Genomic DNA, 24,252 nt, shown 5'->3' on the forward strand with positions numbered 1-24,252 from the left:
GGTCGTTTTGAAACTTCCAAAAATACTTAACAATCATTCCAAAAAATTAACATTGTGTAGTTTATAAATTACTTTACGGATTTAGAGCTAATAATTTTATACCACTTCAATGGAGAACAATAAGATTACTATGTTCCGGTCACTCGATGCTCACCTAACTAACTACACCATCAAGGCCAAGATCATATCATTGTGGCATAAAAAAATGAATGGTGATGAAAAGCAAATATATCGAGTTGATATGGTCTTGATGGATGAGGAGGTTACTATTTTTATTTTATTTTATGAAACTTCCTAATAATTTATTATAGATTATTTGTTATGCATGTTGATGAACTTAAATACATTATGTATTATTGATTTCAGGGTTCATTTATGCAATGTAGTTGTTTGAACAAGCTTTTCAAACGGTTCCTCAAGCATTTGGTTGTTGATGACTGTTTATTGATTTACAAACCATCTCTTGCGAAAGATACTACAAAGATAAAGGTTACGGGAAAAGATCAGAAGCTATCTTTGTATCCATTCAGTTCTGTTCTGAAAATAGAGAATTGGTCTGGGCCTCGCTACTATTTTCGTTTCACTGATTTTAAATCTGTGTTGACCAAAAAAGTTCCAGCTAATACTCCTATAGGTATGGATTATTCACCAGTTATATTTAACTGTTCTATCTTTTTATCAAAAATATGTTAATACTTTTTAAATAGTGAAACGTATATTAAACTAACACATTGTTCTGTTTCGTAGATTTTCTTGGATATGTGGTTGTGTCTTATCCTATTGAGGATGTGGATAAAAAGGATGGCACTAAAACCAAACGAATGAACCTAACTCTCAAAGATCTCCAGTAGTCACTTTAAATACGTTACATATATATATATATATACATATATATAGATTTCATATTGTATAAGTTTGTATTCTTAAAATGTAAACAATTTATTGTACAGTGATACCAAGATTAGTCTTACATTATGGGAAAACTATGCAATCGAGATGTCCGATTACATGAATGGTAAGGACCGCGAAGATCATGTGGTTCTTCTTGTGCATTTTGGCACGGTAAACATCTATCAAGGTACTCATTTCAAATATATTTAATGAAGAAACATAATAATATTCAGCTATTTTATTTTCTTATATATATGTATATTAATAAATATGCTATGTATGTTTGTTTTCCATTTGTATAACATTGTTCAGAAAAAGTTGGCCTTACCAATATGTTTGAAGCAAGTCGTCTATTCATGAATTCTGATATTGATGAGATAAGAGAGTTCAAAGAAAGGTATTTCTGTGTAATTTTGAAATTAAAGTTAAACTGTCTTTTTTTATTTTTTTTTAAATACATTACTCCTCTTCTAGGTATGTGGAGAAGGAGTTTTCTCAGTCGTGTTCCAGTAAACACTCATGTTCTCAAGTGATATCCAATGTTGAAGAACAGTTTCTAAATGCTGGTGACTTTGTGTACAATGCTTTCATTTCTTCCATTGAAGTGGTACATTTCCTACATCATGTATTTTTTTGTTAATTGTGGCTTATATTCTAATACTTTATTATAATAGGAAAAGAAGGTTGTCATCGTTGGTACTGTTATTGCAATATCAAATAATAAGCCTTGGTACTATTTAGCATGCAATCATTGTAAGAAACAAATTGAAGAGAGATCTCAGCTGGTTGAAAAAGAGGACGACAGCTTTGACGTTTTAGATCAGAATATCATTTAGTGTACAAACGGTGATTGCGAGGCTGTTGACATTACCCCTATTCATCGGTATAATATATATTTTTTGTTTACTGGTTATTGTATTCATCCATAACATATAATCTAATTGCATGTTTGGATTTTGTTGTTTATTGCTGCCTACTAGATACAAGATACCTCTAAGGGTTCAGGATTCGACAGGGACTGTGTCTTGTACGTTGTTTGATTATGAAGCTATTAAGCTATTTAAGAAAACCGCCAAACAACTCCTGGATGTTTATACAAAGGTACACCTTTTACCTAATTATCCTCAATTTTATTAGGTTTGTGGTTAGAATGTATTCAATTCATACATCTGAGGCAAAATTCATTGTTTTAAATAGGTTGACAGTTCGACAGAAGGAGGCTTTCAAACACTTCCAGCTGAGTTTGATACGCTGATCAACAGAAAGTTTGCTTTTCAAATCAAAGTTTCCAGTTATAACATTGCTAACCAGTCAGAAAACTATGGAATTTCTATGTTATCTTCTGACGATGACATACTCTCAGCGCTAGAGAAAAAATGGAAAATTAATGAGGTAAATTAGTAGTACCCAAAAAATATCTCTAATGTAAACATCTTATTATACCACCGATCACCCTCCCCGCGGGTGATCCAATCACCGTTATTCTTAATATACAACTTTGTGTATATATTTGGTTTTTTGTGTAGGTTGATCAGTCTGAGTCAAATGTCCAATCACTGTCTGATTCGGTCAGTAATGTGAAATTCATATCTAAGGTAACATTTAAATTTTGCACAGTGTCACTTTAGTTAATACAACAATAACCATAAAAAATAAATTTGAATGTTATTATTTTATTCATTCTGCAGGAATCACAATCTGTAATTGGTGACAATGTTACACCAGAACATGTTGATGTTACCGATCATGGTCAGTCAAAGTTGGAAAACGTCAAACGTAACCTTCAAGAAGTTTATGATGTTGATGCTGTTGACAGTTCTTCTACTAAACGTCCGAACATTCCGGGTGATGTGGAAATAAAAGATGCTATCAAGTTTGACCTCATCACTCCAAAGTTAGAGAAATGAAGGAATCTGCCCATGGTCTTGATTTGAATTTCCATTTTACATATTTTTAAGACTTATGTGTTGGAATAAGGCATTATATGCTATTGATGGTTTTATGGAATTTATTTTGACATTTTTTGGAAGTAATTAAGGTTTTTTATATTGGCATTTGGTAATATTATATGCTTTATCCTTTACTGATTTTCGTTAAAAAATGTACTATCATAGGTGTTTTGAATATCACCTTATATTCATACTTTCGAGTTGATTAACGTTGATTAACCTCAATCAGTTAAAATTTTGTTGATTCAATGAGTTTTTTAAGAATCACTACTTGGATACCATTTCACATATTCATAAAAGTATAGAATTTGTTTAAACCAAGTTTTTTATGTTTGTATTTGTTGTCTAAAATTATTTCACTAATACATAATTATCATAAACTAAGCAATAATGCATAACCAATTTCGTGTGAGTCACAACGAAGTTGCGCCATTATGAGAAGACTATTTTTAACACCTTATATAATTATGATAAACTAATTTTGTATTTCAACTCGATAACTCTCACCAGAAACTGACCCCGTATCCCAAATTAATAAAGTTACATATAATACAAATGCTAAATAAGGTATGATGTGTCATGTTAAAGTGGCCTTGGATAATGAGATGGCATCACCATAAGGGTCTTGACATTGGTTATCCCTACAAAAAGGATGGCACTACAGCCAAACGAATGAACCTAACTCTTAAAGATCTCCCGTAGTCACTTTAAATACATTATATATATATTTAGATATATAAATTTCATATTGTATAAGTTTGTATTTTCAAAATTAATATATTTATTGTACAGTCATATTATTAGTCAATTTCAATACATTATATAGTTTTAAAATTGATCGTACAAACTTATAACATAATCCACGAGATATGCAAGAAACCCGACCAAAAATCCATGGGTATCAACACTATATATAGGAGATATTTTAGTAATATCTCTCACACAATATCTCAGTTATTTGTATTGCTTCATCACGAGTACCAAGGAAACCTTTCATCTTCAACAAGTTCATCAAAAAACCTCTAAATCTTCATCGGTAATATCATACATATTTCATACCTAAAATGTTGTTGGTGTATTGTTTTCATCTTATTTACTTTAAATGTAAAGCTTTCCATCTCCGATTATGTATCTATACATGCAATCGCATACCTGGATCTTTTGTTTTTCTTCATCTATTATTTCTGGTTAAATGTTTGATTCCATCTCCGATTGGTGTATTTTTTCATGTTTTTTACTCGCAATTATTTGTTCTTTAGGGTAATAATATATGTCTTCAATCTTATACAAGTATTTTGTATAAGATTATCTTCAATCATACACTTGGATAGTATGTTTTTGTTGATGTTTTATCTCTGATTAAACCGGAAACCAAAACAATACTCGAGATTGTTTGGTCTGGATCATACTAATAAATTTCTTCATTCTTGTACAATGGAATTTTGTTTATATTGTTATGGTACAGTGATCGAAAGTATTTGGTTTGACATAAACTTATTTGAAGATTTCGTGTTTTTCTTAATGGATTCTGTTTTGATTAGGTTTACTGTTAATGGTTAGATTTGGTGATTTTATATAAATAGTTTCTATTCTTTTAATGTCTTTATTTTTTTTATATTTTTTGAACATCCTGTTTGAAGTGTTAAAATTGTTCTACTATGGTTATTGTATGAAATTTTACTATTATAAAATATTTGATATTCAATTGATAGTTCTCAAGTGTTTATACAATAAGTTTTTATACAATCGTTTTTTGTTTATTTTTTTTTGTTTTCAGACTATTAAGGATCATGGATCGTATTGGTGATGACATGATGTTTGAAGAGATCTTATCGAGACTACCTGCAAAGGTAGTTTGTCAATTCAAGTGTGTTTGCAAACAATGGTGTTATGAGTTATCTACACCAAAGTTTGTTTTAATACATACTCGACGACTTTCAAACTTACTACAAAAGAAGCTGCTCTCTTTGAATGAACATACCATTGTCGTTGACGACATAGTATCTGGCAACTTGGAAGTCGATACCAGAAAAATCGTCACTTTTCCATACGATGTCCAGCCATCAAGATTAATCATAATAGGTTCGTTTAACGGACTGATTTTACTTTGCATTAGGAGGACTGATGCGAATGAGCTCGTCCTTTGGAATCCAACGACTAGGCGTTTTAAGTTGATATCGGACGACTTTTTTAGTCGTTATTTTGGTCGACATGACGATACGGGTGGGATGTACTTTGACGAGCACAACGATCTGAAAGTGCTTCATATTAACTGTTTCGCTGGTGCAGTTACTGCTCGTGTATATTCACGACATAATGACTCATGGAGAAATTTGAGTTTCTTGAAAGGATGTCGGTTAGGTTCAAACTTTTATTCATGGTCGGCTGGAATTTATTCCGGCAAAACAATTTATTTCACTGTTTCCAATTACTGGATTCCACCTGGTGAAAGTAACATTGTTGCTTTTGATGTTACATCTGAATCGTTCAGTATTCTTCGTTTTCCCGAACGTATTCAAGTCAATCCTTGCCAAGTGCATTTTCTAACAATTTCGAACAAGCTCCATGGCATTGTTGTTCGATATTCTGATGAACTAACTGCAGAATTGGTCAAATATGAACATGATGATTGGATAACGGTATTTTCTTTCAGCAATGCTCGCATAGTTCAACAATTGGAGCCGCAGCAAAGGACGAATATAATTCAAGACAATAAGTGGTTGATAACAAGTATTTGGGGAGATACTATTGAAGTTCTACTGTGCAACGATTCTTTTAACTACATTCAACATGTTGACAGCTTTAACGGACCTAAAGGCGCATTATTTTTGGAGACAATCGTTTCGCCTTTCCGTTAGAAAATTTTAATTAAATTGATACTATTTCATCTTTTGTTTATCGAACTATGTAATTTGTTTCAAGTGTCTTGTGTTTTATCTTTTGCTTAGTTTAATATTAAAAGAATTAAGTGTATTACGTTTCATGTTTATTTATGTCAAAAAAGTTGGTTTATTAAATTACATATTTTAACATACATTGTGGTAATATGCCTTCTTTATTACCAAATACCGTAATTGAAATTAAATCAATCCAAAAAAAATACAAAAGTTGTATAGTATAATCTATATATATTTTATGTTTATAAATATAGATATTATTTTCTAACACCACAATTATCGTTAACAATTATCTCCAAACATTATTATAATTATATTTCACTCATAACCTAAAAGTTAATAATTCCACATGAAACTTTAAACACTCATGGAGGCCAAATTGGAGTTTGACTAAAACCGAATAAAAGATTTTGTTAGGAAGGGAAAGAACACACTAATTAGTTTACTAATTTTATCTATGTATTTGTAATTCAAATATAATTTTCCCTATCCTGGGATGTTCCAACTTATATTCATGTTTTCGAGTTGATTAACGTTGATTAACCTCAATCAGTTAAAAATTTGTTGATTCAATGAGACTTTTTAAGAATCACTACTTGGATACCATTTTACATATTCATAAAAGTATACAATTTGTTTAAACCAATTTTTTTATGTTTCTAATTGTTGTCTAAAGTTATTTGACTAATACATAATTATCATAAACTAATAAATAATGCATAACCAATTTCGAAAGGGTCACAAAGATGTTGCGCCATTATGAGAAGACTATTTTTAACACCTTATACAATTATCATAAACTAATTTTGTATTTCAACTTGATAACTCTCACCGGAAACTTACCCCGTCTCCCAACTTAATAAAGTTATATATAAGACCATCCGTAGTGGGGCGTGATTTTTTTAAAAAACATTGCAAAATAACGCCTTAAAATGCCGCCAACCCCATTACATGGGCCGTTAAAGTTAAAAAATTTTGAAAAAAATTCCTAATAGCGTTTTAAAGAAAACGCCCAAAACACAAATGGGTCCAGAAGTTTCTTTTTGACTAACCAATGGGGAGGGACTTTAGTGGTCCAAGTGGGTCCAAAAGTCTCTTTTTTCTTTTTTTTATTCTTTTTAATAATTGGAAGGGGGCATTATGGGGCATTATACCCACTACACCACTTTTGCTATAATGCCCCATCGCTCGCTAGGACGCCACGTGTCGGATAATGCCCCATGATGGGGGCATTATAACCCACTACCACTACACATGGTCTAATAGACATGCTAAATAAGGTATGATGTGTCATGTTTAAGTGGCCTTTGATAATGAGATCGCATCACCATAAGGGTCTTGATATTGGTTATCCCTACAAAAAGGATGGCACTACAGCCAAACGAATGAACCTAACTCTCAAAAATCTCCCGTAGTCACTTTAAATACATTACATATATATAGATATAAATATAAATTTCATATTGTATAAGTTTGCATTTTCAAATTTAAAATATTTATTGTACATGGATACCAATATTAGTCACTTTCAATACATTATATATTTTTTAAATCAAACTTACAAACCTATAAGATATACCCGCGAGATATGCAACATACCCGACCCGCCGAACCATGTGTTATCGGACCCTGTATAAAGAGATATTTTAGTAATGATAAACACAATATCTCACTTATTTCTAAATCTTCAACACAAGAACCAAGGCATACTTTCATCTTCAACAAGTTCATCAAAAAAACCTCAAAATCTTCATCGGTAATATCATACATTTTCATAGCTAAAATGTTTTTGGTGTATTGTTTTCATCTTATTTACTTTAAATGTAAAGCTTTCCATCGCCGATTATGTATCTATACATGCAATCGCATAGCTGGATCTTTTGTTTGTCTTCATCTATTATTTCTGGTTAAATGTTTGATTCCATCTCCGGTTGGTGTATTTTTTTCATCTTTTTTACTCGAAAATATTTGTTCTTTAGGGTAATAATCTATGTCTTGAATCTTATACGAGTATTTTGTATAAGATTATCAGAATATATAATCTTGGATAGTATGTGTTTCTTGATGTTTTATCTCTGATTAAACCGGAAACCAAAACAATAATCGAGATTGTTTGGTCTGGAGTGTAGTAATCTATGTTTGCAATCTTGTACTTTGCAATTTTGTTTATATTGTTATGGTACAGTGATCGAATGTATTGGGTTAGACATAAACTTATTTGAAGATTTCGTGTTTTTATTAATGGATTTTGTTTTGATTAGGTTTACTGTTAATGGTTAGATTTGGTGATTTTATATAAATATTTTCTATTTTTAAAAAAATTTTTTTATATTTTTTGAACATCCTGTTAGAAGTATTACAATTTTACTATTATGTTTTGATTGTATAAATATTAAACTAATGGTGTCATGTTGAAGGCATACGTAGGAACCTGAAATGGTTTATGGATTTGCTGCTCGTGTCCATAACAAGGACAGAAAATCGTTGGTTAGTTTTAATCTTATAAAATTTTGGACCAACATAATTCAATTTTTAATTAATTGTCGTTGATTATTCATGTTATAATTAACATTAACATTACATACTGTCTTTCTTTATAGAAACTTCCGGCATTATATGGCGACTGGATTAAAACATTCAACTACCCGGATAAGAATGCTGTCATCCGCACTGTCGATGGGAGGATTTTAAAGTAAAAATTATTAAGATTGCAGGCGACTACTTTCTGTATAACGGGTGGCTTGATATGGTCACTTCTTTGAAGTTACCGTCATCTGCCTGGGTGGTTTTCCAATATGAAGAAGCTTTATCTTCATTTCGTCTCATCTACTTTTATCAAGACATAAATCTTGCGCCGTCTGAGTATTTCTACTACCAACCTGGAAATCCTTGGGACCGTGATAACTGCATGGTACTTATCCCATTTTAAATTCTATGTGTTTAAAATTTTGAAGTGAATATTTGTTTTGAACGTCTGAACTTATATATGTTTGCATATCACGTGTAGTATGTGAGTAGGTTGTTTGTTGATCACAAGATGCTTTCAACTTGTCCATATTATCCTGTTGTGGTACGTTCCTCTTGTAATCGTAAATGGTTTGTTCGTATGGATATTTTTGACAATGATATCTATATTACAACTGGTTGGAATCGAATCAAGAAGGAGATGTCTATTACTGATCATCATTTGGTCGTTTTTGAAATGCTTGATTTGCATACATTTGAGATGAGTGTTTTCTGTTGCAAACCCACCCTATTAACTCTACCACCAGAACTTTGTGTTGTCAAAGAAGAACCTACAAATGAGGTCATTGATATTTCTGATGATGATTTGCCTAATCCCATTCCGGTAGTTGGTGTTGAAGAGAGTACGGACGATGAAGTACCGGTTGTATTTCGCGTGGACAATCATTATGTAAGTTGTTGAAATTTACATATTCATACTGCTAATGCATGTGTTGTTTTGTATTCATTATAAATCGATGACCCCTATAATAACCAATTTAAATATTTAATTATTTTATTGGTATTCGTAGCGACTAAAAAAGAAGTGGGCACAATTGCACGGTTTGGATCGTAAGAGGGATTTGATTATTAAGGACTCTGCTGGTTTGACTTGGGACGTGTCCATTGGTGTCGAGCACTCTGAAGGATATCCGCGCTATAACGTGACTGGTATGAAGAATTTTGTTCGAGACAAACAGTTAGTCAAAGGTTCCGAATTTCATATGGTTTATGTCAAAAGTAAAGGTATGTTGATTTACCGTTGACGTGGTGGTGCTAGATCGGATGTGTTGGTTGTTAAAAACAGTATTCTTATCCTTTTGTGTTTACTTATTAGTACAATAGCCGTTTTTGTTGGTCTGCTACTTTAGATTCACTAACGACATGTTCAGTCAGTTAGTTTTGCATGTTATGTACATGTTTTAGTATCTTCGCTTACCAACTTCCTCAATCATGTTTTGTAAATCTTTTAACGTTACGGATTTGGAATGTTTTAGTCATGCTGTTATGAATGATAACTGTTCGGACGTTTGCTAGGTTGTCAAACTCACTATCATATTGTAACTATTGTAAGATTCTAATTAATTATCTATCAATCAACAACCAATGTTTTAAACTTATAAGACATCCAAAATTTTCTAAAGTCTACAGTGATTCCCGGTTAAATTTAGGTTGCTTTATTTTTTATGGCCTTTTTTTTAAATCTATATATACACTTAATTAAATGATGAATTCTTGGTGTTCATTTAAAATTAATGTTAATACACATAATTAATATATATTTATAAAGTTTAATGATATAATATAGCTTTTCCATTATTTTCCTAAATTAAATTTATGCGAATACATCTGCCAAGTTTAATTATAATTCTAAAATTATTGTTCTCATTTTTGGATTGTTTTAAAATTCGGTAAATTAATTTAGTGATTGATGAAAATAATTATGATCAAACTAATCTTTTTCTCAACAATTATGACAAATTCGAAACCAACTTTTCAATACTTTCCAAACATATTTTTAACATATTAAAGATTTATAATAAACATAATAATTAATGTCTCATCTCACATATGCCTATCATATATCTATCCCAATTATATCATCTCACATATGACAAAATCGTGTGTAATGAATGATATATATATAGATTCCTTTTATAATTCTTTTTTTTCATATAAATTAACAAGAATGTTTTCATTCAATACATATCAACTTCTATACTTTTTTTGTGTTTCTTCTATAAGGTACTATCGAAATATCTTTACAATAATACCTACTCTCTTTTGATTTATGATAACGAAGTAATTTAGTTTGGTTATTATTTGTGTATTTTTTTTCCTAGGTTTGCTTGTATCATGGAGAATATGCCATTTGATTTGGTGCTCATGGAAATTTTTTTTAGGCTCCCTCTCAAATCAGTTGTTCGGTTCAGAACTGTATGTAAAGATTGGTATGAAGCACTAACAAGTTTTGAATTTCTGATGAAGCATTGCACCCGCGTTAATAATAGATTGGTAATATATTTTTTTCCATATAATAAATCGAATGAAATTAAATTTGCTATATTTATATTTAACACTCCTTGTAGTGATTGTCAAACTATTTTCGATATTTGTAACAGGAAAAGCTTCTTGAAGAAGGCATCCATCCTGATCCGTTTCTCATCTGATAATATGAGGGGGCCGTATTTTGTGTCGAATTGTGTTCTGGGTTTTTCAATAAATATCTGTTTTTTATATTTATGGATAATATCGTATTGGATTTCTTTCGTTTAGGTTTGCAAAATGTTCGGTGTTTTATGTTTTCATTATCTTAATTCAATGTGACGGATTTCTTATATCGGATTTATATTTCAGATATGTTCTAATTTTTTATCGGAAAGTAACAAATAATGCATAAAAAAATGGTGTAGTTCAAAAGTTAGTTTGTCCATTATGAAAACAGTATTTTTGCCTATATAACATTTATACATAATCAACCATAGCCCAACTTATGTAAATAGACCCATTTGTTCCATTAGAACAAAAAAACAAACAAACTCACGAGTCAAATTAATTTACATATTATGTGAACTTAAGTTTGTAAACTTGATGAACTATAAATTTTACATATATTTTTGCATAATTTTATTAATATTAAAAAAATATAAAATACTTCACAACTGGATTTGCAATCGACTTTTTTGTTTCAACAATATTTAGTCAACCTACCCTATGAGTTATATATAGATAAAGGACCATTATATGGAAAGAATGCAAAACCTTATTTAATTTAAAAATTGACATCTATTATTTTATACTAATTGTAAATACAAGTCTTTAATAATTCTTTTCAATACAATATTCTAATTAAAGAGCACCTATATTTTTTTGAACGTAACTTATATTTTAATATTAATTATTTTAATTTACTTCCTTATATATTATTGAATTGTAATTATTAGTTATCATACATACTTTATATAAATAAGTTCATTGTGTGAATAAAAGTAGTTATCATTTTTTATATTCATCAACCAGTTACTTGAATTCCTTGTCAAAGCATCGAACACTATCTTTCTTACGTCTTTAGCTATCCTTTCTCTTTTATTCGTTGTCATACCAACGTTTCTACATAACCTCATTTCTCAGGTATCTTCAAAACTCTTATTATGTTATATGTTCATGTTTTAAACATTGTTAAATTATAATATCCGATGCGCGTAATATTGTTCTTTTAAGTTGAATGCAATACAGATTCCTGATCATCACCTTACATCATCCAATCATTCCATATTAGCAAAACACACGGTTACGTAAGTACTAATAACATGTCCATATGCAGATTTATTCATATCACAGATTAACCATAACCTTACTGCATGACACTAAACCAATTGACTCACCTATTACCTTCTTATTGTCAATTTTATTAGGTTCCATCCACATTTCTTATATCAGCAACTGTTTTCAAGTTACAAACGTGAAGTAAAAAATGTAATCATACTTCATACGATTTGGTTATGCATCATTTTAGGGCTTTTAACAATTGCGTAACCGACCTATTTAACACTTTTTTATATTTTGATTTTGTTAACCATCATTTTCCCATCCAAATTATTCGTCTTCCATCAATGAAGGTTTTTTTGCGTAACAAGTAGAAATCGTACAACCTGCATTAACATCATTATAGACGTTATTTATATACTAAATATACAGTAATGATTATTGATATTCTTTTAGGTGCACATATTTTGGTGATTCTTAAACAAGTACTATATTATCATTACCATATGTTTAATAGTATTATAATGTAAAAGGCGGTGCTTCTATGAAAATAATGTTTAACATACGCTATTCCTTTATATCATTTTATTATGAATTTAACGTATGTTGTCTGTTTTGACTTATGACTACAGCAAATGGCAAGTAAGAGAAGATTTAAAAATACACCGTTGATTGATAATACTTTAGTTGGGGAATCATCTAACAGTAAGTTATTTTAGTACAATTGATTTTATTAACAATTACAATTACATGTATTCCATTTGATATTAGTAATCTCTATATATACTCACACGTTACAAACTATGTGTGTAGGTACGTTTCCAAGAACACCGTTGTCCAATATTTCCAATGGTAAATTTGACATATTACAAGTATTTATTTATTATTGGATCAATTTAAATTTAGTTATTGTACAATATAAATATATTTCTATTTTGTGGGCAACTTTTAACCACTAATCTAGGTATATCATTCGCTCATACACCTCAAACAGTTATTGGTATGTTATATATTTCATTATTTTCAGTTATTTAACGATTTCATATCGTATGTTGTGCTTATTGATTTTTTATATACATAATTTATTAGGTACAAATGATTCAGTTTCGTTAACTTATAACTCAAATGGTATGTCATATCTTAATGTAACTTAATATGTGTTATCTCATTGACTACACTTCTTACGTTGTTATATTAGTTTGTTACACGAATAGGATCTAATATATATAGTATTATCAAATTGAATATTTCAGGATTACTTGCTAAAGAAAGAAGAAAAATGCGCAAGCTCTATCTTGATAGCAAACGATCGAATTCAAAGAAACAAAGTACTGGTCCTTTTAGTAGAGGATGCTCAAAAGTCGATAATTGGTCTCAGGTCATCGACAAAGAGAATTATAATCCAAATATTTCTTCATCATCTAATAATTTTCACACAGTGCGGAACTTGAAATATGTAACCACATCAGCATCATCAAGTACCATCACGACCAGTATGTTATCTCATCAACTTTTATTTCTCATTATAGTCTATAAATTTTTATAGTTTATGTATTGTTAAATATATCTCACTAGCTACTATTTTTTTATTCAATAGGTGGTTTTCCTTTGAATAACGAATTTACCACTTCTACAAGTACTCGGTTTTCTATTGTTTCAAACATTGTTACACAAAGCAGTAACTCCATTGGTCAATCGTCCTCAACGTTAACAAAGCTGAATTCCGGTAAACAAAAGCTTTTACCTAAGAAACGCCGTATTGATCCTATTCCAATGTTAGATCTTACGTCTGATGATGAGAATGTAGACTTTGCTCCCATTCAAGACCCTTGTAAGGGTGTATCGACATGTTATAATAATTCTGAGTATTTGTTGTTTATTTATTAGTTAAATAAACTGTATTCGTTAATTTATTCATTACTCAGTGATCAATTTGTTTTATGTTAGATTATTTGGATCACGGTAATCAAAGCCTTAAATGTGAGATGTGTGATTCATTGTTATGGACTGACGAAGGTGGTAAAGGGAGAATTACATTGGGTAAGTTAAGCTATAGCTTATGTTGTGGTTATGGAAAAGTGGAGCTTCCGGATTTGAAAGAGCCTTCTTCAATATACAAGGATCTATTTGCAAATTCTAATGAAAACAACAAGTATTTTCTAAAGAATATCCGTCGATATAATTCTATGTTCGCATTCACATCCATGGGTGGAAAAGTAGATTCAAGCATCAATAGTGGCAGGGCACCTTATGTATTTCGTATAAGTGGACAGAATTTTCATTCATTAGGTGGTTTGGTACCTGCACCTGGAAAACAGCCAAAGTTCTCCCAGCTTTGTATTTATGACACTGAGAATGAAGTTTCAAATCGAAATAAGTTGTTCAGGTATTTCATACCAACTATTGTTCTTTTTAGTTTTTTTTTATTTACCAATACACAGATGTTATGTTATGTGCTAAATTTAGTTAACACGTTTTTCTTAATTCACAGTGACTCCACAAATAAGTCTGACTTGCATTTAAAGCAAATAGATCTTCATCTCATAAAGTTTTTAAAAGACTTCCTGGATAATAATAATCAGTTGGTTAAAAGTTACAGAATAGCAAGAAACCACTTCAATGATAATCCTAATGAGAACTTCAAACTTCGTATCATTTACAAAAGAGATCTTGATGGTCGTACTTACAACTTGCCTTCATCTTTTGAAGTTGCTGCATTGATTGTTGGTGGTATCCAACAAATAGTTGACCATCGTGATATTGTTGTTGAGTCTCACACGGAAGGTCTTCAACGAATAAGTGAACTTCATCCATCATATCTTGCACTTCAGTATCCAATTCTTTTTCCCAATGGTGATGACGGATATAGAATAGACATTCCTCATAGGGATGGTATAAGTACTTTAAAGAAAATTAGTCCCAAGTGTACAATGAGAGAATTCTTTGCTTATAGAATCCAAGATCGATCAACTTCATTTTCGCTAATATTAAATGCCCGCAGATTGTTCCAGCAATTTTTGGTTGATGCATATACCATGATCGAGAGTGAAAGACTTAATTATATCCGTTTTCAACAAAAACATCTTAGGTCTGAATCATACACAAATCTTCAGAAATTTAAGAATGAAGGAAAAAAGGATCTATCTAATACTGGGGTACGGTTAGTACTACCATCATCTTTTACTGGTGGGTCTCGGTATATGCAGCAAAATTATCTAGATGCTATGGCTATTTGCAAATGGTTCGGGTATCCTGATTTTTTCATTACGGTGACATGTAATCCTAAGTGGCCAGAGATTATCCGATACCTTCGAAATACTTCTATTAAGCAAGAGGACAGACCAGATATTATGTGTCGATTGTTTAAGATGAAACTGGATTCAATTATAAAGGATTTGAAGGACAAGAAAGTGTTTGGAGCACTAAGTGCAGGTATAAATACAATGTAAATATTCTTATTATTATTATTATTATTATTATTATTATTATTATTATTATTATATTATTATTATTTTTAGTATGAAACTTTTACAGTTACTCTAATATTATTATTTTTTTTGTAGCGGTTTATACCGTTGAATTTCAAAAGCGTGGATTGCCACATGCTCACATTTGTATTTTTTTGAAACCTGAATCCAAGCTTCTCTCCGTTGATCACGTAGACAAATTCATATCTGCTGAGATACCAGATAAGATTCAAGATCCCGCTCTTTATGCTCTTGTATCCGAGTTTATGATTCATGGTCCATGTAGAAATGCAAATCCCAATTGTCCTTGTATGGTTGATAATAGATGTTCAAAAAAATTTCCAAAAAAATTCATTAATGAAACAATTACCGATGCTGAAGGTTTCCCTGTATACAGAAGAAGAGATAATGGAAACACCATTATCAAGTCCAAAGTTCAATTGGACAACAGAAGTGTCGTTCCATATAATCCGCTTCTTTTGAAAAGATACCAAGCTCACATTAATGTAGAATGGTGCAATCAAGCGGGTTCTATCAAATATTTGTTTAAGTACATTAATAAAGGTCCAGACAAAGCATCGCTTGTGGTGTCAAATGGAGACGGTACAGATAACGAACAAACAGCAAAGGATGAGATCAAAGCTTATTATGATTGTAGGTACGTTTCCGCTTGTGAAGCTTCTTGGAGAATATTTGCAAATGAAGTTCACTATAGGTTTCCTCCAGTTATGAGGCTTCCTTTTCATATGGAAGGTCAACAAAATGTTGTTTTTGGTGCCGAAGACGATATTGAAGAAGTGTTGGACAAGCCATCAGTCTCTTCATCCATTTTTTTAAAGTGGATGGAGATGAACATAAATAATGAGGAAGCACGGAAGCTTACGTATGTTGAGTTTCCTACAAAATTCTGTTGGAAACTAAAAGATAGAAATTGGGCAGAACGTAAAAGAAAATTATTACAGATTGGACGCATTCATTCTGTTTCCCCTGCTTTGGGTGAACCATATTTTCTTAGAATTCTTTTAAACAAAGTCAAAGGACCAAGATCCTTTGAAGAAATTAGAACTGTTGATGGCCAGTTGTTTCCAACCTTCAGGGATGCATGTTATGCTATGGGTTTGTTAGACGATGACATGGAATACATCGAAGCTATTAAAGAAGCGAGTTTTACGGGAGATGGTCGTTATATTCGTGCATTGTTTGTTACTTTGCTGTTGTCAAACACATTATCAAGACCTGAATTTGTTTTCGAACAAACATGGAAATACTTGGGGGATGACATTTTATACAAAACGAGAAAAGAAACAAAGAACAAAGGTTTGTTTTTGATTTATTACGCATAATAGTATTCATATTTAATTTTTCCCACATTTTTTAAATGGCTTTACTTTTTGCTGTACAGATCTTGTAATGTCAGATGAGAGATTGAAGAACAAGACATTGGTGGAGATTGAGAAGTACCTCATTCGAAATGGGTCCTCTTTGACACGATGGCCAACAATTCCTTATCCTGATTACGATTCGTTTGCTGTTGGAAACAATCGTCTGGTTGACGAAGAACTGTCTTTTAATGTTCCTCAGGTACAGAGCGAGTTAGATAGTCTAAAATCTTCATTGACTGACGAACAACTATATGTTTATAATCAGATAATGACAGCCGTTGAAGGCGACAAAGGAGGTGTATTTTTTGTTTACGGATATGGAGGAACGGGGAAGACGTTTTTGTGGAAGACGTTAGCCTTAACCGTTAGGTCGAGAGAGCAGATTGTTTTAAATGTGGCTTCAAGTGGTATTGCTTCACTTCTAATGTCAAGAGGTAGAACGGCTCATTCTAGATTTCACATCCCCATAAATTTAGATGAGAGTTCAATGTGTCACATAAGGCCCGATGGTGATGTAGCTTATCTGCTTAAACAAACTAGGTTGATTATATGGGACGAAGCACCCATGGTACATAGACATGCGTTTGAAGCTTTAGATAGAACATTAAAAGATATTTTTGTCGATAAAAGCAATTGTCAGTCGGATGTTTTGTTTGGAGGTAAGGTAATCGTTTTTGGTGGTGATTTTAGACAAATTCTTCCTGTTATTCCAAACGGAAGTAGGCAAGAAATTGTTAACGCTTCGTTGAGTTCATCCTATATATGGCCCCATTGCAAGTTACTTACTTTGACCAAAAACATGAGATTGACTGTTGGTGTTTTACCATCTACAGTCGAGTCGACAAAGAGATTTGCCGAATGGCTTCTTGATATTGGCGAGGGTAAAGTTGGAGGGGACAATGATGGTGTAGCAACTGTAGAAATACCATCTGATTTGTTAATCACAGATTCTTTGGATCCCATCGAAAGTTTAATTCAATTTGTATATCCATCTGTTCTTGAAAGATATAAGGATCGAGATTATTTTTCTGAAAGGGCGATTCTGACACCAAAAAACGAGGTGGTACATGAAACAAATGATCGACTACTAGAATTGTTTCCTGGTGAACCAACAGAGTACCTGAGTTCTGATAGTATATGTGCGACGGAGAAAGGTATCGATTCATTCCAACAAGAGTTGTATTCACCTGATGTCCTTAATGGTTTAAAGATATCTGGTTTACCTAATCATCGTTTGGTTTTAAAACCTGGAGTTCCAATTATGCTTCTTAGGAACATTGATCAGCAAAATGGTTTGTGTAATGGTACAAGGTTACAGGTTACATTTCTTGGAAAGAGGGTTATAGAAGCTGAAATTATATCAGGTGCTAATGTCGGAACCAGAACATTCATACCAAGAATTAGCATGATTCCCTCCGACAAAAAAATTCCTTTTGCTTTTCAAAGACGACAGTTTCCTGTTGCTGTGTGCTTTGCTATGACGATCAACAAGAGTCAAGGCCAATCTTTATCTAAGGTTGGATTGTTTTTAAAAGAGCCCGTTTTTACACATGGCCAGCTATATGTAGCATTATCAAGAGTTAAATCAAGGGAAGGTGTGAAGATGTTAATTCTTGATAAGGATGGCAAACCTACCAACACAACAACTAATGTGGTTTACAAAGAAGTGTTCACACACTTATGATATGTGTCTGAATTGAATTTTCATTCTAATAACTGTAATAAAAATTACTTGAATTGTTGATATTACTAGAATGGTTGTTATTAGTTGTTTTTTATCATATCACCTTACATATGTTGGTGTTTATTAACAGTAAGTAACCTCAGTGACTTATAATTTTGTTGAAACACTACTTGAATACCATTTCACATATTCATAAGAGTATAGTATTTTTTAAACGATTTCTTATTGTTTGTATTTATTGTGTTAAGTTATTTCACTAATACATAACTATCACAAAGCAACATAAAATGCATAACATTTTTTGTGTGAGTCAAAGGGAAGTTGGGCCATTATGAAAACACTTTTTTATTTTGCCTGTAGAACGTTTCAAAATAATCAATTGGAGCCCAAGATATGATTGCCCCAATTGATTCAATAGAAACAAAAAAAAAAAAAAAAATACATTCACCAAACAATTTAAATGACCCATTATTTTTAACTTATTTTTGTAAACTTCCTGCACTAAAGGCATTTCAAAATAATAACAAATCGAACAAACTTTCCTCATGCCGTTACCCCATGTAAAAAGTTAATAATTCTACGTGAAACCTTTAAACACACATGGACGACAATTTGGAATATTATTCAAACCGAATAAAAAATATTTGTTAGTAAGGGAAACAATCCACTCATTAGTTTATAAAAATTACTTATGTATTATTTTTTAATTCAAACATAAATTTTTCTACCCGCGATGTTCGCGGGTGATAGCCTAGTTATATATTATATTTACTTAAATGATTTGAACTAAAAAGCTATCAAGAATAGTTTAAACTTTTAAAAAGTGGAGATATGGATGGAATTAGTGATTTAAATTTTTTAGAAGATATGGTTGGTTGCATCATGGAACGGGAAATGATTATTAGTTCATTTTAAAAGGTATGTCATATAACTATATGTAGAAAATATGCTAATTGTTTTAAAGTTATTTCGGGTTAAACTGTTTACCGTTTATTCAACCCGTTAACCAATCCATGGAACTATATTCGGGTTCGGGTTTACAGTTATTCGGTTACTAGTTCTTCGGGTTTTGTCTACTTCGGGTTCGGGTGACTTCGGTTTCGGTTTGGGTTTCGGGTTTCGGTTAAAAAAGACAGCCCTATACACCAGTCATCTTCTTCTTCATTTCTTTTCCCTTGCAACTTTTTTCAATATTCTGATTCAACTTCTTCCTTCAAGTCTCTTACGCCGGTCTTGAAAGATACGTAGTTACACTGTAGTTACACTGATGAATCTAATGTATCCTTATATTTGTTCAAGGTATGTGATCAACCCCTGGAGTTACTCTAGATTTGCCAAGAAAGTTGAGGGATATCCCATGCAACCCCTGAGGATACTCTAGATCCGCCCCTGCTACATATTACCATGGTTGTAAAACAAGGTCTCCAAGGCCGAGTACTCCCCGAGTAGTCGCTACAAGGTAGGTTGTTGAGGCGACATTCTTCAATTCTGACTAATTACTCGGAATCGATCAAATGTGGTCAACATCGGCCAAAATCGGATCTAGTAGGTCAACTCGGGCTGAGTTTGACTTTAAATAAAATAAAACATAATTTTTATGCCTATCATATTAAAGAATGAATATCAATTTCACGTATTTTATTATAAATATTAGTAAATTTATGTTATTTGACATATATTTAATTTCCGAAAACTAATTTCTTTATAATTTGGCATGTCCGAGTACACCCCTTGTACTCTCCGCCTAGGCCAAGTACTCTCAACTCCCCGGTCGATCGACTAGGAAGCGCCTAACGACTTTTACAACCATGCATATTACATAATTCTAATCAAATATTCGTGTGTTTTTCTCTAAGAAAAACAAACTTTTAGAAAACAAAGTACCCCAAACATGTTTTATTAATTACATAGTTGGGTCTTGTGGTTGTTGTGAAAGAAAATGGACACACATATGTGAATCTTAGTCCAATAACAATTTAGTTGTATAATTTTTTAAAGAGTAAATTACAAAAGTCGTCCTTTATATATGTCACTTATTGCAAACTGTGTCATTTATCTTCAATAATTACAGAAAACGTACTTGATATTTGCAAACCCTTGCAAGTTATGTCCTTTAACCCTAACTCAATTAATTTTTTAAAATTAAATCTAACCAAATGGACCCCACAATATATGGACAAAAAATCAATTATGAAAGTAAAACTTTGGTGAACGCCTAGTGAAGTTCAAAGCAAGCTTTTTCTTTTCCAATTATCTATATATTATTATCTATATATTAAAGTTCATGGGTGATGAACAGTAACAACATTTCATATTATTTTATTTATTTTACTATTATATTATTTTAAGCATATTTTGTTTTCCTTTTATAACTTTTTAAGTACGATGTTCGGTAAAATTTTGAATATGTCGTTGTAACGTGCTTATTTTATCTCCACCTTGATATACATTTTACTCACAGCTGAGATGTGAATAACAATGTACAAGTGAGCAAAACAACGTATATGTCATCAAAGTTATCTCAACTCTCATGCATTAGTTTTTTTTATATAAAGTAATGTCGTTTAGCATTTTAGTTATTTTAATAATATGATTTAATGCTTCATAAAACTTCAAATTTACCGGTGCGACTTCTTACTCTTATCGATGTTTTGATCAAAGTTTTATTTGTCAAATATAATCATTTTTTTTATCTACCGCAAGGAACCGTACACATATAACATGGGTACTGGTACCGCCATTTGTTTTTTTTTTTCCGCTTATTTTATTGACATAAAACAAGTGTTGATATCATCCTGGACGTATGTCTTTCGGTTATCGAGTGCCGATATCATACGTACACTATAGTAAATCGAACTAATACCGACCGAATATCGTATAATAAACCGAACTGATACCGACCGAATATCCGATACAACGCAAGGAAATATCCACTAGTTGAAACAAAAGTACAAAAAACTTAATTTCTCTACCCAAGCTTATCCACCAGGTCTTTAATTTGAAATTGTATTAGAACTATCATAAATCACATCAGTTACACATTAGGAAGATTAAACTTCTCCAGATCTCCCACTCGATCTCGTTTCGCTTGGCTCGGTTTTTGACCCATTTAAAGGAAATCACTATTTGAGAAAATCAATTCATTACGGCCCTTCCAAATTATCAGTTGTTCGGGATGGCACAGCTGGCGCGAGATGGATCAGTCTGCACTTCATCGATCACAGTCGGCTCAAGATCAACAAAGACAACAGGAGGAACATTCTTCCCAGCACCGGTTTCACTGTAAAAGGTGTTATGATGAAGGCTTCATCACCTCTTCCAACTGTCTTATCACTTGGCATCTAGCCATCAGGCTGCAAACAACATCAAATGATCATAAATCCACTAAACATCACCATCTATGTCAAATCAAAACTTCAAAATACTTGGTCACAACATTTAAACATAAACATGTAGCCAATATGTGATCCGTACTTAAAAAAAAAAAAAAAAAAAAAACCATAGCTCTGACAATGAACAAAAATAAAACTTCCATAAAAGCATCGTAAATACAATCAACGATATCAGTCATGTAGAATTAAAACTTCAAAACACTCAGTAACAACATTTTAAAAAAAAAATTGATGTAATAGTACCTCCTCAGCGTTAGGACGATCTTTAGGCTCAAATGGGCAACTTTTGACCCGTTTGACATGGTACTAATAAAATAAATACCTATAAGGGGTGCCGGGGCACTCCGTTATACTATAACGGAAACAATCTTCCACGCGTGATGGGCCGCCGCCACTACAACTACAACGCGTTAATCTTCCACGCGTTAATCATTTTCGTGATGGTGACAACGCGTTATGGTTTATTTTTGTGAGGGTATTTGTTGGTTGGGGGGAAATTGTTGGGTGTGGTGGTGAGTGATGACCACCCCCACTAAAAATGGTTGTGAGTGATGGAAAAATGGTCAATGACATGGCGAAACTTGATTGGTGCTTGTGAGTGATAAATTCTATCACTAGTGAACCACCCCTAGTCCCCTAAGGCTATAACTAACCCACTTGTTCTCTAATAGGTTCGATTTGGCATGTCTACTATTTTCTTTGTAACAGGTCAAAATGGGTACTCATTTGTGCGTGCTCCAAATGTGGATCTGGAGTCCAGCAAGATCATCAATTTATACGATGACATCATGAATATAACATGTACACATAACCTTGAATTTGGTCTGTAGTATATTTATTATTTGCAAAAAATTTGTTTGTTGAGGATATTGTTGTTGTTGTTGTTGTGTTACTCATTGTTTTCAATCAGTGGATCCACGACTAACCTTTCCTCGCGACTTGGAGATGTTGGTATCGCCCCACTAGTCTTGGGCTGACCTTTCCTCCTAACTATGGGATGTTGGTATTGACACACCCGCTTTCTGTGTGGGACGCAAGCAGTTGGTTTTTGTGTTGGTGTCATATTATCATACTTACATGGTGTTACTAATTGTACTTCGGGTAGGCTTATCTAGTACTATATTTTTCAAATGTTATTCAACACCGGATGTGGTAGTAATTAAAGGCAAGATAACACAAAGTTACAAAGTAGATTCAAGACAAGAAACACACATATTGTCTTCAATGTTTTCACTTGAAGATAAAAGGTTTGATATTGCAACTTATATATTTACATTATTCGTCGAAACATGTTAAAAATTTATTTTAGGAGTTTGATGCCTATTCTCATGAGTTAACAAGATTTAATTAGGTGCCAACACCATCAGGAGCGGACCCAAGTGAAGAATTTGGTAGGCGCCCCCCCCCCACCATCGCATCTCTTGAAATTTTGGTTGAACCCCTTGCTCGCACACCATAAAATAATTCATGGGTCCGCCACTGAATACCATGTCACCATTATACGTTGACATCAACTTCACTCTAATGCACCATGTTTTGAGTGTTTCCACACCACAAGATAGAACCCTGATATGGAGTTCCTTGAGATCCGATGTACCATGACTCAATATTTCACTCCATGACTATTGACTATATAGTTTACTAATAATGTAACGATACCGATACCGAGAAGATTTACAGATTAACATGGACTATTGTGACACCCTAGACAAATCCCACATCGGGCATGCCATGAGAGATCTTGGTTCTTAAAGAATGTCATGCCTCTTAAATCACCAACGCATTTTGGGCTTAATTGGTTGTGGAGTACATGAAAACTTCACAGTTAAGCGTGCTCGGTGAGAGTAGTACTACTAGGTTGGGTGACCTCCTGAGAAGTCTTCACTTGGGAAACAAATACGTGATCGAGTTCCTGGATGTGCAACTCATCGGGAGCAAAGCAAACAATATTGGTGGTGAGAGGGGCCTGGTGTTACACATACACGGACTTAGAAATGAAGAATTTAATCGAGCTTATTGCAATAAATTAACTGTTTCTTAAATACGCACCTCCTAGGTTGCACCTAATGGTATGCAACAAAAGTCTCATGTGCAGTGGGCGATTGATGGTGATGAGAATTCGAGTTTTTCCATGGTATTATGAATGTGAATATGTGTAGTAATCGTATAATTAATGGTCTGTTTTTTGATGCAGTTTGGACCTCACGTCTCGCAGTTCTAAAAGATAAGGTGTTTGATTTTTGTAAATACAAAGAACTTACACGCGGGTAATAAACCATAGCACACACATGTGTAATAAACCATATATACATAATCCATG

The 24,252-nt window shown here is 32.4% G+C and overlaps 1 protein-coding gene and 1 long non-coding RNA gene across 2 annotated transcripts; both read left to right on the top strand.

Moving 5' to 3' along the window:
• Nucleotides 1-744: 744 nt before the first annotated feature.
• Nucleotides 745-1,074, top strand: LOC110940555. The gene is made up of 2 exons (XR_002593307.2): nt 745-847; nt 951-1,074. It is a non-coding gene; the product is annotated as an uncharacterized LOC110940555 (long non-coding RNA).
• A 7,099-nt stretch (nt 1,075-8,173) lies between these two features.
• On the top strand, nt 8,174-18,540 carry LOC110933049. Its single transcript, XM_035989531.1, has 12 exons — nt 8,174-8,224; nt 8,338-8,409; nt 8,502-8,648; nt 8,745-9,152; nt 9,274-9,487; nt 13,261-13,500; nt 13,605-13,838; nt 13,955-14,393; nt 14,499-15,439; nt 15,571-16,791; nt 16,877-17,055; nt 17,122-18,540. Exons 1-12 carry the CDS (start codon nt 8,174-8,176, stop codon nt 18,538-18,540), a joined length of 5,565 nt encoding a protein of 1,854 aa, XP_035845424.1.
• Nucleotides 18,541-24,252: the final 5,712 nt, after the last annotated feature.

The sequence above is a fragment of the Helianthus annuus genome, chromosome 1 (genome assembly GCF_002127325.2).
Source record: "Helianthus annuus cultivar XRQ/B chromosome 1, HanXRQr2.0-SUNRISE, whole genome shotgun sequence".
Classification (NCBI taxonomy): domain Eukaryota; kingdom Viridiplantae; phylum Streptophyta; class Magnoliopsida; order Asterales; family Asteraceae; genus Helianthus; species Helianthus annuus.

What these genes read in the sequence shown, in the direction of transcription:
- LOC110933049 (XM_035989531.1), top strand. Translation starts at nt 8,174, where the DNA reads ATGGTTTATGGATTTGCTGCTCGTGTCCATAACAAGGACAGAAAATCG. An exon ending in GGGACCGTGATAACTGCATG is followed by an intron (nt 8,649 to 8,744) that starts GTACTTATCCCA and finishes TATCACGTGTAG; the next exon opens with TATGTGAGTAGGTTGTTTGT. An exon ending in GGTTTATGTCAAAAGTAAAG is followed by an intron (nt 9,488 to 13,260) that starts GTATGTTGATTT and finishes TGAATATTTCAG; the next exon opens with GATTACTTGCTAAAGAAAGA.